The following is a 13218-nucleotide window of genomic DNA, read 5'->3' on the forward strand; positions in this document are numbered from 1 at the left end:
AAACGAAAGGAACGAAAACGATTATTAGCCCTGTTTTTACCCTTAGATTTTTTATCCTGTGGTAAAAAAGTTCCTTTCCCACCAGTAACAGTTGAGATAATGGAATCCAACTGAGAACCAAATAATTTGTTACCCTGGAAAGAAATGGAAAGTAGAGTTGATTTAGAAGCCATATCAGCATTCCAAGTTTTAAGCCATAAAGCTCTTCTAGCTAAAATAGCTAGAGACATAAACCTGACATCAACTCTGATAATATCAAAAATGGCATCACAGATAAAATTATTAGCATGCTGAAGAAGAAGAATAATATTATGAGAATCATGATCTGTTACTTGTTGTGCTAAAGTCTCCAACCAAAAAGTTGAAGCTGCAGCAACATCAGCCAAAGATATAGCAGGTCTAAGAAGATTACCTGAACACAGATAAGCTTTTCTTAGAAAGGATTCAATTTTCCTATCTAAAGGATCTTTAAACGAAGTACCATCTGACGTAGGAATAGTAGTACGTTTAGCAAGGGTAGAAATAGCCCCATCGACTTTAGGGATTTTGTCCCAAAATTCTAATCTGTCAGACGGCACAGGATATAATTGCTTAAAACGTTTAGAAGGAGTAAATGAATTACCCAATTTATCCCATTCTCTGGAAATTACTTCAGAAATAGCATTAGGAACAGGAAAAACTTCTGGAATAACCACAGGAGATTTAAATACCTTATCTAAACGTTTAGAATTAGTATCAAGAGGACCAGAATCCTCTATTTCTAAAGCAATTAGTACTTCTTTAAGTAAAGAACGAATAAATTCCATTTTAAATAAATATGAAGATTTATCAGCATCAATCTCTGAGACAGAATCCTCTGAACCAGAAGAGTCATCAGAATCAGAATGATGATGTTCATTTAAAAATTCATCTGTAGAGAGAGAAGTTTTAAAAGATTTTTTATGTTTACTAGAAGGAGAAATAACAGACATAGCCTTCTTGATGGATTCAGAAACAAAATCTCTTATGTTATCAGGAACATTCTGCACCTTAGATGTTGAGGGAACTGCAACAGGCAATGGTACATTACTAAAGGAAATATTATCTGCTTTAACAAGTTTGTCATGACAATTAATACAAACAACAGCCGGAGGAATAGCTACCAAAAGTTTACAGCAGATACACTTAGCTTTGGTAGTTCCAGCACAAGACAGCGATTTTCCTGAAGTATCTTCTGACTCAGATGCAACGTGAGACATCTTGCAATATGTAAGAGAAAAAACAACATATAAAGCAAAATTGATCAAATTCCTTAAATGACAGTTTCAGGAATGGGAAAAAATGCCAATAAACAAGCTTCTAGTAACCAGAAGCAAAGAAAAAATGAGACTGAAATAATGTGGAGACAAAAGCGACCCCCACATCCGGAACGCCGACATTTTTGGCGCAAAAGGACGTCAAAAAATGACGCAACTTCCGGCGACACGTATGACGCCGGAAACAGAAAAGATTTTTTGCGCCAAAAAAGTCTGCGCCAAGAATGACGCAATAAAATGAAGCATTTTCAGCCCCCGCGAGCCTAACAGCCCACAGGGAAAAAAAGTCAAATTTTTTAAGGTAAGAAAAAAATGATTGATTCAAATGCATTATCCCAAATATGAAACTGACTGTCTGAAAATAAGGAATGTTGAACATTCTGAGTCAAGGCAAATAAATGTTTGAATACATATATTTAGAACTTTATAAATAAAGTGCCCAACCATAGCTTAGAGTGTCACAGAAAATAAGATTTACTTACCCCAGGACACTCATCTACATGTTTGTAGAAAGCCAAACCAGTACTGAAACGAGAATCAGCAGAGGTAATGGTAAATATAAGAGTATATCGTCGATCTGAAAAGGGAGGTAAGAGATGAATCTCTACGACCGATAACAGAGAACCTATGAAATAGACCCCGTAGAAGGAGATCACTGCATTCAAATAGGCAATACTCTCCTCACATCCCTCTGACATTCACTGCACGCTGAGAGGAAAACCGGGCTCCAACTTGCTGCGGAGCGCATATCAACGTAGAATCTAGCACAAACTTACTTCACCACCTCCATAGGAGGCAAAGTTTGTAAAACTGAATTGTGGGTGTGGTGAAGGGTGTATTTATAGGCATTTTGAGGTTTGGGAAACTTTGCCCCTCCTGGTAGGAATGTATATCCCATACGTCACTAGCTCATGGACTCTTGCTAATTACATGAAAGAAATTGGTTGTAGTGGAATATTTTTATGTAATATTTGGGCTGTTTCTGTGGCTATCGCTTTCCAGAAAGGAATTATCTTCTGGCACGTCCACCAAATGTGTGCCATATCTCCAGTGCCACTCCCACACCTCCAGCATGTACTATGCCTATGGGGGTATATTTTTTTAAGCCTGCTTGGTGTTAAGTACCAACGGTGTAAAACTTTATAATTCATTTCCAATGTTTTACATGATATAGAAGAGCTCTTTACATTGCTAAATATTTTAAGGGAGTCTGAATACGAAATTTCAATATCTAATTCAGTGCACCAAGTTGTTAAAAATTGGCGGATGTATCCAGGATTTGTTTGTTGCAGAATACCCTGTATAGTGGAGAGAGTGTGTGTTATCTTCTCATTTTGAATACATAACTTTTCAAAATTTGTTAGGGGCCTTAGCAAATTAAGCTTATCTCTGTGCTTGGAGATGTACGAATGACACTGATAGTAAGGGTACCATTGTTGAAAAAATGGCAATCCTTTTTGTGAGAGTTCTTGTTGTGTAAATTTAGTTGTTTCGTTTGCTAATTGAAATACATGTAAAGTTCTATTCTCTTCTTGTATGGCTTTTTTAATGTATCCCATGCCAGGTGTAAACTCTGGGTTGTTAATGAGGGGTGTGAGCGGTGAGTATTTGGAGGAGAGAAATATGTATTCTATCCGTGCGCTTTCCCAGACAGTAAAAGTTTCAATAATTAATTAATTTGTGGTAGTATATGTTGAAGTGCTATTTTTAACAGTCCAACACAGAGCACCTAGATGGTCTGATTTAGAGATATGTTCTATCTCTACCCACATTTTGGATTCTTTATTGTGGAACCAGTCCACTATTCTCTGTAAGAATGTTGCCACTATATATTTGTGTAGGTCCGGTACTACCTACTGTGTAGGTAGAGTCATAATTTTCTTATTTATCCTTGCCTGTTTTTTATCCCATATAAAATTAAATATTTGACGTTGTAGTTGTGGTATGAATGATGATGTGATAAGTATGGGCAATGCTTGTAATATATATAATATCCTCGGCAATACATTCATCTTTATGCTATGTATTCTACCCAACCAGGAGATCCCTCTTGATTTCCATCTCGAGAGATCTGCTATGATATTATTACTTAGAGGTATGTAATTATATTTAAATAAATCTGTTGTAGATGTGGCTAAATATATTCTCAAATATTTCATATTCTTTTTTTGTAATCTAAAGGGGCAAGTGGCCATGACCCGTTCCATGGATTCAGATGATAATGTTACATTAAAAATTTCGGATTTCGTATAATTTATGTTATAATAAGAGACCAATCTAAAATCATCAAAGATCGACATAATTTTTGGTATAGCTGTGCTTGGGTTTGTTGTGAATAATAGAACATCATCCGCATATAAAAAGAATTTTATGCTCTGTATTTTCATACCTTGTATGGATTGTTCTGACCTGATTTGTGATGCTAAGGACTCTATAACACAAGCAAACAATAAGGGGGAGAGGGGGCATCCTTGCCTAGTCTCATTTGTTATGCGGAATGAGTCGGATAGAGTTCCGTTAACTTTAATCTTTGCGGTTGGGAATGCATATAGTGAGAATATTTTTTTCAATGAACCATTGGCTTAATCCAAATTTTTGCAGTGAGCATTTTACAGCACATTATTTTTTATTCTCACTCTGGACTAGAAAACAAATTGCACACATTCTGGTAAAATATATACTTGTGTATAAAACAAGCAATGCTTTATAAAAAAAAAAGACACTCAATAAAAAAACGGTATTATGTGTTAGAGCATTATCTTATTGCACTATTGCTTGCTGCAAATGGATTAAACACACAAAAACAAAGTCAAAATGAAATGCTCATGATTCAGATAAATAATTGCTGTTTTAAAAACTTTAAAATTTACTTTGATTATCAAATGTGCTTTGCTCTCTTGGTATCCTTTGTTTAAGAGCAAATCTAAGTAAGCTGATAGTTTAGGAGTGTGCAGGTGTCTAAAAGTCTACGACAGCAGTGTTTGCAACAATATTTATAGTGATGTCATAAATTATTGCAAGCACCGCTGCCAAATGGCTAAAGGCACGTGCACACTCCTGAGCTCACCTTGGATTACTTGTTAAAGGATACCTAGAGAAATAAAAAAACTGATAATAGAAGTTGGAAAGTTATTTCAAATTCCATGCCCATTAAAAGGACATAATAACCATGGGCTAAATCACTTGAAAAAGTGATACAGCATTATTAAAAAACTCACAAGAAAATATCACCGGAACATCTCTATGTAAAAAAGGAATATATTTTACCTCAAAATGTCTTTAGCTTACAAGTATAAGTGCTCTGGTAACAGTTATACTTCAGCTGCAAGTTAGGGGACAAAATAGCTAATCAGCATCAGCAGTGCTGAGGTCATGCATTGCTTTGCTCTTAAGATTTCATTGTAAACTTCCTTAAACTGAATAGGGAAAAAACATGGCTGTGCGTGCACAAGCAAGATGCACACTCCCTTGCAAGTTCTGGAATTAAAGACCCTTACAATGGGGTGTGAATACTTAGGAAATTTTGAGGTAAATATCTTACTTTTTTTACAAAGAGATGTTCAGGTGATATTTTCTAGTCAGCTTTTTACAGGTATGCTGCATCACTCTAAAGTGCTTCAACATTTGGGTATAATTTTGACTTTATTGTTCCTATAAACTTAGTTTAAAAACAGAGATACATTACAAATCTTGAGCTAAACATGGTAATGCACACTAGCTGTCCTTGGTTGGTGAATAGCTCTTGGCCAAGAGATGCAAAAGCATCAAAAATGTCAAAAACTTAAATTATACTTACCTGATAGTTTTCTTTTCTTCTGATGGGAAGAGTCCACAGCTGCATTCATTACTTTTGGGAATTCAGAACCTGGCCACCAGCCAAAGGCTTAAATACCTCCTCCACTTACCTCATCCCCCAGTCATTCTGCCAAGGGAATAAGAAACAGTAGGAGAAATATCAGGGTGAAAAAAAGGTGCCAGAAGAACAAAAAAACGAAATACCGCCGCCTCACAGATAAAACACGGGCGGGGAGCTGTGGACTCTTCCCGTCAGAAGAAAAGAAAATTATCAGGTAAGCATAATTTAAGTTTTTCTTCTTAACAGGAAGAGTCCACAGCTGCATTCATTACTTTTGGGAAAACAATACCCAAGCTATAGTGGACACTGAATGCAAACAAAAGGGTGGGTATAGAAGGCGGCCCCTTTGAAGGGCACCACAGCCTGAAAAAAACTGTAACACTTAGAACAAGGGGGAAAACAGAGGACCAATAAGATATCTAAAGGACCACCAACGAAGGAAAGAACCCTCAAAACAACTAAGGCAAACCCAAAGTTGCTAAAGACAACCGCCCAGGGAAGAACTCCCTAGAAGGACAAGGACCAGCGATCAACACTACCCTAGAAGAGTGTGATAACGAGAAAACCCCAAGGTTTATCCTCAGATCCCTGAAACAATGCCATATGCCTTATGCTGCTACAAGGAAGCCACAAGCTCCCCACTGTACCCTAGTCCAGCAGACACAGTAGCTGACTAGTCAAACATAGGTACGAAACCCATATGAACCGAAGACATTTCAGAACCTGCAGACAAGGATGATTATCCCAGCAGAGAAAAAAAGCTATCTTGTGAAAACACATAGCCACCTCTGAACAAGAACTCATGAACTCCAACCTCAAGCAGCAAAGCTGACCCTAAGCCAACATGGGAGACCATCCCACAGAGAATGACGAAAAATTCTTGATGACAACTCTAATCTAGGAAACCAGACCTTAGAAGAACATCCAACACCAGCAGCATATGCAACCAGTGGAGGGATGAACACCGTGACCCCCCACCAAGGCAGGAACGAGCATAGAGAGCTGCCACAGCAGGATTCAAACTTCAAACCTCCAGCTACTAGGCAGGGAGATAACCCTCAGGCCACTTAGACCTGCAGAAACTGCAAGCACACGGTCAAGACTCAACAGAGCAACCAGATCCCCGACCCCCCTTCCGAGGTAACAGACCCAGTCCAAAAAATTGGCAACATCGGAATACAAAGAATACAAAATTCTCCGAACCACACCTCAGAAGAAAAGGAAGGGGCCCCAAGGAAGAACAACTCTGACCAATATTTAAATTAACTTGTCAGGACAGAAGACACAGCATGCTCGGGATCCGGAACCCCTACACAGCTCCCTTCCCAAGCAGGACCACTCCCAGACAAGGGATGTAGAACACTGAACTACAGCGTCCCAGTACCAGAACCCAGCACCATGACCTCTTGCACGCAAGGAGGGCAGAACCCCTCGTAAAACAAGAAGAGAAAGAGCTATGAGGTCTCATGGAAACTGCAACACTGCAAGACTTCCCTGAAGGAGGGTAAACGTAAAGGAACTGCTTTCCCAGCCAAAGGCTTGGCGAAGAGAGAAAGAAATGGTAAAAACCATTGATAAGATACCAACAGCTCATTTGAAACAACCACAAGCTCACATCAAGGTGCAATAGCTGCTGCTGACAACAACCGTAAGATCTTGCCTGAGAGACAGCAAAACTAGCCCTCAGACAGATACCAAATTGTCCCTGAAGGGACAATCGGAAGTTGCAGAACCCAATGGCTTGAAACCGAATTTAAAACAGCTTGCGAGCACACAATCAAGGAGCAAATAGCTGCAGTTGGTTTCACCTAGGACCGATCCAGATCCGGACTCGGAAATTGGAGACAAGAGAGACATGGCCGAAAGCCAGACCCCCAGAACCCGAGACCGGTCAATATTCTAACTCCAGTGATATCATACGGAGGAGTGCACCTTCAGTGCACTCCGATATTCCAATGTCCCTGGACATTGGACTCTCGAAAGAGATACAGACCAAAGAGGCCAAGGAGACATCTTAACAGGTCTAGGAAGAGGGCAACCAGCACCAGATAGTGCAACTGAATCCCAGACCCTCTGCTGTAAACCCAAAGAGTTAGATCTCTTAGAGAGTCTAAAGGGAACACCCCCGTCTAAAGACCATGGGGTTACAAGGGACAGGCTCCAAACCAGTCCGTAGGATGAGAAGATGATAATATCTCCAAAAGACCCTTACAAGATCAGTCTCCCGGAAATCCTGTGCCTCATAGAAAAACACAGTGGGAGCCTCACAACTCCTGGCAGACCAGTCAACCAGGGGTGAATGCCGGGGAAAAACAAAAAGGGAAGAACCCCAAACCCCTGCGCTACCATAGAAGAGCGTGCAACATACTACAGGAGGAAGTAAAAAGGACATACCCAAACTTCCAAACACAGATGACCTGACCACACAAGAAGGGGACAAAGTAGCCCCAGCAAACTACGAGAGGCGCCTGGAACTAGCCACAAAAATTAGACATCCAGAGGATACCAAGAGTGAAAACAATATTGCTTATTCATTTGGTACCCCTGACGCCAAGAGTTCATCCAACCTCCAAACCCAATGGGAATGGAAAAACTTTGGTTTCAAGGCCAAAAGGCCTCTAACGATTAGTCTCAGCCGGCTCCGATCCCGGAACCCCCTAAAGCGTAGCACATGGGGGTGGATTCAAACCCCTAAACTTGAGTTTGATACTCAGACATGTTACCACTAGGCCACAGTAGAAGCCCACTCGATAGTAGAAATGGGAGGTGGACCAAAGCAACTCTCCGTCTTCTAAAATGGAGGCAACAAGAAAACACGAACACTTATCAGGTGAGCAACCCAGCATGTAGGTGACATGAACCGTAAGAAACAGCATCTAGTGCCGACCAGAACCCGCCTAGCACGAGAACACTCCAAAACTGTCCATGGTCAAAAGAAAACAGAGGCCCCCGAAGGGATAGATAAACTATAAACATAATATATGCATTATATAGTACTGCGCAACTTGAGAGGAAGTGCTCATGCGACCACAAAATCGCAAGTATCAGTTCCAGAGAAGAAACGTTCCCAAAACGGAAACTATAACAAACATGAGCTTCGTAAAACAAATTAAACACATCCTAACCGGATCAAATAAAATGAAGGCTGAACCCGCGGGTGAGAGCTCAAGGAGAATGGGCACGCCAACGGGACCAGCCGATTTGAGGCTCCAATCTCCTAAGCTCAGAACTGGAACAGATACTTAGAAGAAAAGAAAGACGGAGACGTGAAGGAGATTGGCTTCATCACATAGTCTAACCCAGTTTGCACTCCAACACAGAAGACTAAGGATCCCTCTGTCCAGTAGGAAGGGAATCCTCCAGCACCGCCAAAACATGCCTTAGTAGAACACTGGACATGGAATCCTCAGGGTCGGATGGCTCAATGCACTCTACGCTCCCTGAATCAGGGGAAGAGAGTACTCTAACATGGCAATCAGAACATAACTGATGAGCATGGATAACCTGGGCCATTTCATACCCCTCACAAGACGTATACTCTGAGTCGGAGATGTCTGTCTCTAAAAAATCAGAATCCTCCATAACTTGGAGATTGCAAATAAGGAAAACAACTAAACGGCACCTTACACCCCCAATGGCTGGGGCACTCACCACCTCCTGTGAACCAGACAACCAACGAACACATACTCTCACTCGGTTAGCGTATGGAAATGGAAATACAACTTGACCACACCCGGTCACGCGGTGCACCGTGTAAGCTTAGCAAAAAAAGGCGCGTCAGTCAAAAAGGACCGCAGAGTCTGATGATAAGGCCGTTATGTTCTGAATAGCCCTGAGCCCAAGCATCACTACACATTAGTAGACAGAATCACATAACAAACATGAGTAAAGTCCCCCCTGTTCGATAACCCCCCAAAGGAGATATTAACCCTTGATTCCATAAGATAAAAGGAGTCCCACTTGGACCCTGACTTATTTTGTTAACATTACATTCTAATATTGAAATAAAATGAAACAATCTTACTGGAATCTACGCAGTGGAACAGGAACATGGCCCTTCAAGTTTGATAGATAGCAGCATCGCATCTGACATGGACTTGAGTGAATAAATGCAAGCAGCAAAACTTGATTGCCAAGGAGCTGTTAACATGTGTCGGGATGGTTTTGCAGAGACGACCCTCCCTGTATCTCTGGACTCTAACTTTCATCTATGCTCTCACTGAGAAGCCGACAAGATTACTTAAAACTCCAGTCCCATTTTGAAGAGTACTACCCTCCATAAGAGACTTCTTCAAACGTTTGACACTTCTCTGCCAACCTCCTGTGACGAAAGGCAAATAATGACTGGGGGATGAGGGAAGTGGGGGAGGTATTTAAGCCTTTGGCTGGGGTGTCTTTGCCTCCTCCTGGTGGCCAGGTTCTGAATTCCCAAAAGTAATGAATGCAGCTGTGGACTCTTCCCGTTTAAGAAGAAAATAAAGGTAAAAAGGGGAGAACATTTTAAAGTACACTGTCCCTTTAAAGAGATTTTCCAATTTAATTCCATTATCAAATTGTGCACATTCTTTTTAGATGCACACTTTGTGAGACATCAGCTTCTAATGAGCATGTGCAAGAGTTCACATAGTATACGTATGTGGCTGTGATTGGTTGATAGCGGTCACATGATACATACATAATGCACATGGTAGGTAGGCTCAGCAGCAGCAATGCACTTCGGTAAACTAGCTGATTGGTGGCTACACACATATGCCTCATGCCATTGGTTCACCAGATTTGTTCAGTTCCCAGTAATGCATTGCTGCACTGGAGCAGACTTTAACCAAGTGTTTAATCCCTATACCATCAAAAGTGCAATAATAAAAAGCTCTAACATAATAGAGCATTTTCTTTTTGCACTTTTATATCTCTTTAAATCGGCAAGACTTGCTATATTTGCCATTTTTATTCTAACAAACACAATGAGACAAAAGGGTCATAACAATTATTATTTGTTTACTTACTGCATCAGGTTCACCTTGCTGATCCATAAAAGCTAAGAATTCCACAAGCCTCAGTTTTGGAGTTCCAATAGAGCGGCCTTGCCATGCAGGGCCTGTGGGTATAGGCGAAAGGCTGGCAGGAGCTACATTGTAACCTGTAACCACAACACACATAAGCTATTTACATATACCTATTGACTTCCAAAGATCATCCTGTTTCTCTCTAGATATATATATATGCATGCTCCTTTAAAAGGGATTTTAAACAGTAAATACATGCTAGACATAATGATGTATTCAAAGCAAAGATTAGCCTTAGAATAATATGTAGGTATAGTTTTACAATTATAGTAGTAATTTAAATATTGAAACTATAAGTGTAAATGTTTAGCTTCTATAAAGAACTTTAGTTTCTATAAAGTAGTGGGCGCTGCCATGTTTGAACTATTTTTTATTTATCTGTTTGTGCAAACAGTTAGTTTGGATAGTCAATTTTATTGCCTGCTTTATTTAGGTCCAAATTGTACTCAACAGGAAAAATAGATGAAGAAAACAAGTTAAAACATGGAAGTAAAACATACTGTATAAAAAACAGTGTAGTTTAAAAAATCAGCATTTTTCAGAGTTAAATTAAAGAGAAAGGGAACAAAATAAATAATGAAACTATTATCCCTTTAACACTGCTTTATTCTCCACCATCATTGGCCGCACACTCTAGAGACTTGTCCCTATTTGGCCTTAGCACAGAAAGTCAGATAATGCAAGTTACAACATGGAGGCACCTATTTCTTTATGGAGGCTAAAACATTACACTTGCTTCTTTAATATGTTAAAAAAATTAAAATAAATCTGCATATAATGCTCATGTTAATCTTTGCTTTGAATACATCATTCTATTTGGTATTTATTTAGTGTGTTATGTCCCTGTAGTCTTCCTCTCACCAACAGTTCATAAGTATTAACCGGAGGATATTTGTTACTTAATGGTCTGTGGAACCTAAATGCACAAATGTAAACAAATGGTTTTCGATTTCTCTTTTACCAGAAGCTCATTTTGATGTTTATTCTCAAACAAAGAAGTAAAAACACTCTCTTTTTAACGCTTGGTAGCTTAGCCCTAATGTTCCTAAACCTGACATGCATCCCAGTTTAAGAGATATGTAGTAACCATGGAGTATATGCAATGCACTCAGATGTGGATAACCAGTTAGTGTTGTAGAGGTTAGTGTTTCGGTTGAGTGAAATTATTTCTTAGTTTAAAAACAGATCTACCCAAACCACAGCCCAGGGGCCACATCCTGCCCTCTAACTGGTTGCTCTGTGGCCCTCACCACCATAAATGACAAAAAAGTAGTTGCACATATCTAAAGACCGCTGCTCCATAACCCTGTCCGCCTGCTCTGAGCAGGCGGACAGGAATCGCCGGAAATCAACCCGATCGAATACAATCGGGTTGATTGACACCTCCCTGCTGGCGGCCGATTGTCCGCGAGTCAGCAGGGGGCGGCGTTGCACCAGCAGCTCTTGTGAGCTGTTGGTGCAATGTTAAATGCGGAGAGTGTATTGCTCTCCGCATTTAGCGAGGTCTTGCGGACCTGATCCGCAGTGTCGGATCAGGTCCGCAAGACCTTTGATAAATTGGGGCCCATACCTTAACAATCTATATAACAGTATGTATGTCAAGGGTGATCTAGTAGCCACCTCTTTCTCTGCTTCTTACACAATTTTAATTCTTAAAGGGGGGAAAGATCCTTCCCTGAAGGAATCATATAGACCCATAGCCCTCCTAAACACAGACTACAAAATCCTTTGTTCGATTATTGCCCAGCGGCTTCAGTTAACACTTGCTAACATTATTCACACAGATCAAGCCGGGTTTCTATATAGGTGTAACTTCTCAGCGAAAATCAGAGAAGCCCTGGTTGTTGCAGAGTACTTCAGGAGCCTTGAGCTGTCGGGGGGAAAGAGGACGCCCCTGACTTAGCTATTGTTTTAATTGATGCAGAGAAACATTTGATTCAATACATTATGACCACTTATTCACCTCACTAGCCAAGTTTGGCTTTAGGGGCGGGTTCCTCAATTTTATATATAATCTGTATAAAGAACCATCTACAAGACTGATAGTTAATAATACTGTGTCTCCACAGATAGCGCTGAAGAGGGGAACTCACCAGGGGTGTCCTCTCTCCTCCTTACTCTTTGATGTCTCTATTGAACCTCTATCAATGATGTACTCTTGTATTTATCAGGTACCAAAACTAGTGTACCTAAATTTTTGGAAATTGTTGTTCAATTTTGGTCCTTTTCAGGGTATAAGATCAACGCAGCAAAATCAGAACGGTTATGGCTTAGAAGAAATAGCAACTCTCTTTCTAATATTCCCTTTAGACTGGCCAAAGATTCCTTTAAGTATCTGGGGATCTTTATTCCATCCACACCAGGGGATATTTATAATCTTAATATACTTCCAATCCTAGCAAGCATAAGGGAGAAACTTAAAAATTGGCAGACTTTACCTCTATCTATTTCGGGTCGGATATCTTTATTCAAAATGGTTCTTTTTCCAAAGCTTCTTTACGTCCTTCAGAATACTCCAATAATTCTCTTAGAGAGGGATATTCGGTCTCTTAATGGTGCACTCAGCAAATTCTTATGGCAGGAAAAAAGACCTAGGATCTCTCTAAATAAACTCTCACTTTTAAAAGAGAGCGGAGGTCTTTCAATGCCCAATATCCATCTGTATAACTATGTCTTTCTTGCACGTATAGTGGCAGATTGGTTCTTTCGTAACTACGTGACGAATAACCCATTGGAGGTAAGTATCTGCAATCCTTATCTCCCGACAGCATTAGTACATTGTTTATCCAAAGAGTTACCAGCGGAAATTAAAAGACTCAAAACTCTTTTCAATCCTCTGAATGCCTGGTGGAAAATGGGCAATCTCCTGTCATTAAATTGTAAAGTCTCTCAGTACATGCCATTAATGGGAAACCCAAAATTCCCTGCAGGTTTAAATGCTGCCGTATTCAAGAAAACATAATTTATGTAAGAATGTACCTGATAAATTCATTTCTTTCATATT

At 40.1% G+C, this 13218-nt stretch overlaps 1 protein-coding gene across 3 annotated transcripts in view; it reads right to left on the reverse strand.

Moving 5' to 3' along the window:
* LOC128638656 (transcriptional enhancer factor TEF-1) overlaps positions 1 to 13218 on the reverse strand; it is a 130109-nt gene that overhangs the window by 15426 nt on the left and 101465 nt on the right. For all 3 annotated transcript variants that reach the window (XM_053690761.1, XM_053690760.1, XM_053690759.1), the window contains one exon: positions 10155 to 10288. In XM_053690761.1, the coding sequence (XP_053546736.1) occupies positions 10155 to 10288 (134 nt within the window). The remainder of the gene's footprint in view (positions 1 to 10154; positions 10289 to 13218) is intronic.

Source organism: Bombina bombina, chromosome 8 (genome assembly GCF_027579735.1).
Source record: "Bombina bombina isolate aBomBom1 chromosome 8, aBomBom1.pri, whole genome shotgun sequence".
Lineage (NCBI taxonomy): Eukaryota > Metazoa > Chordata > Amphibia > Anura > Bombinatoridae > Bombina > Bombina bombina.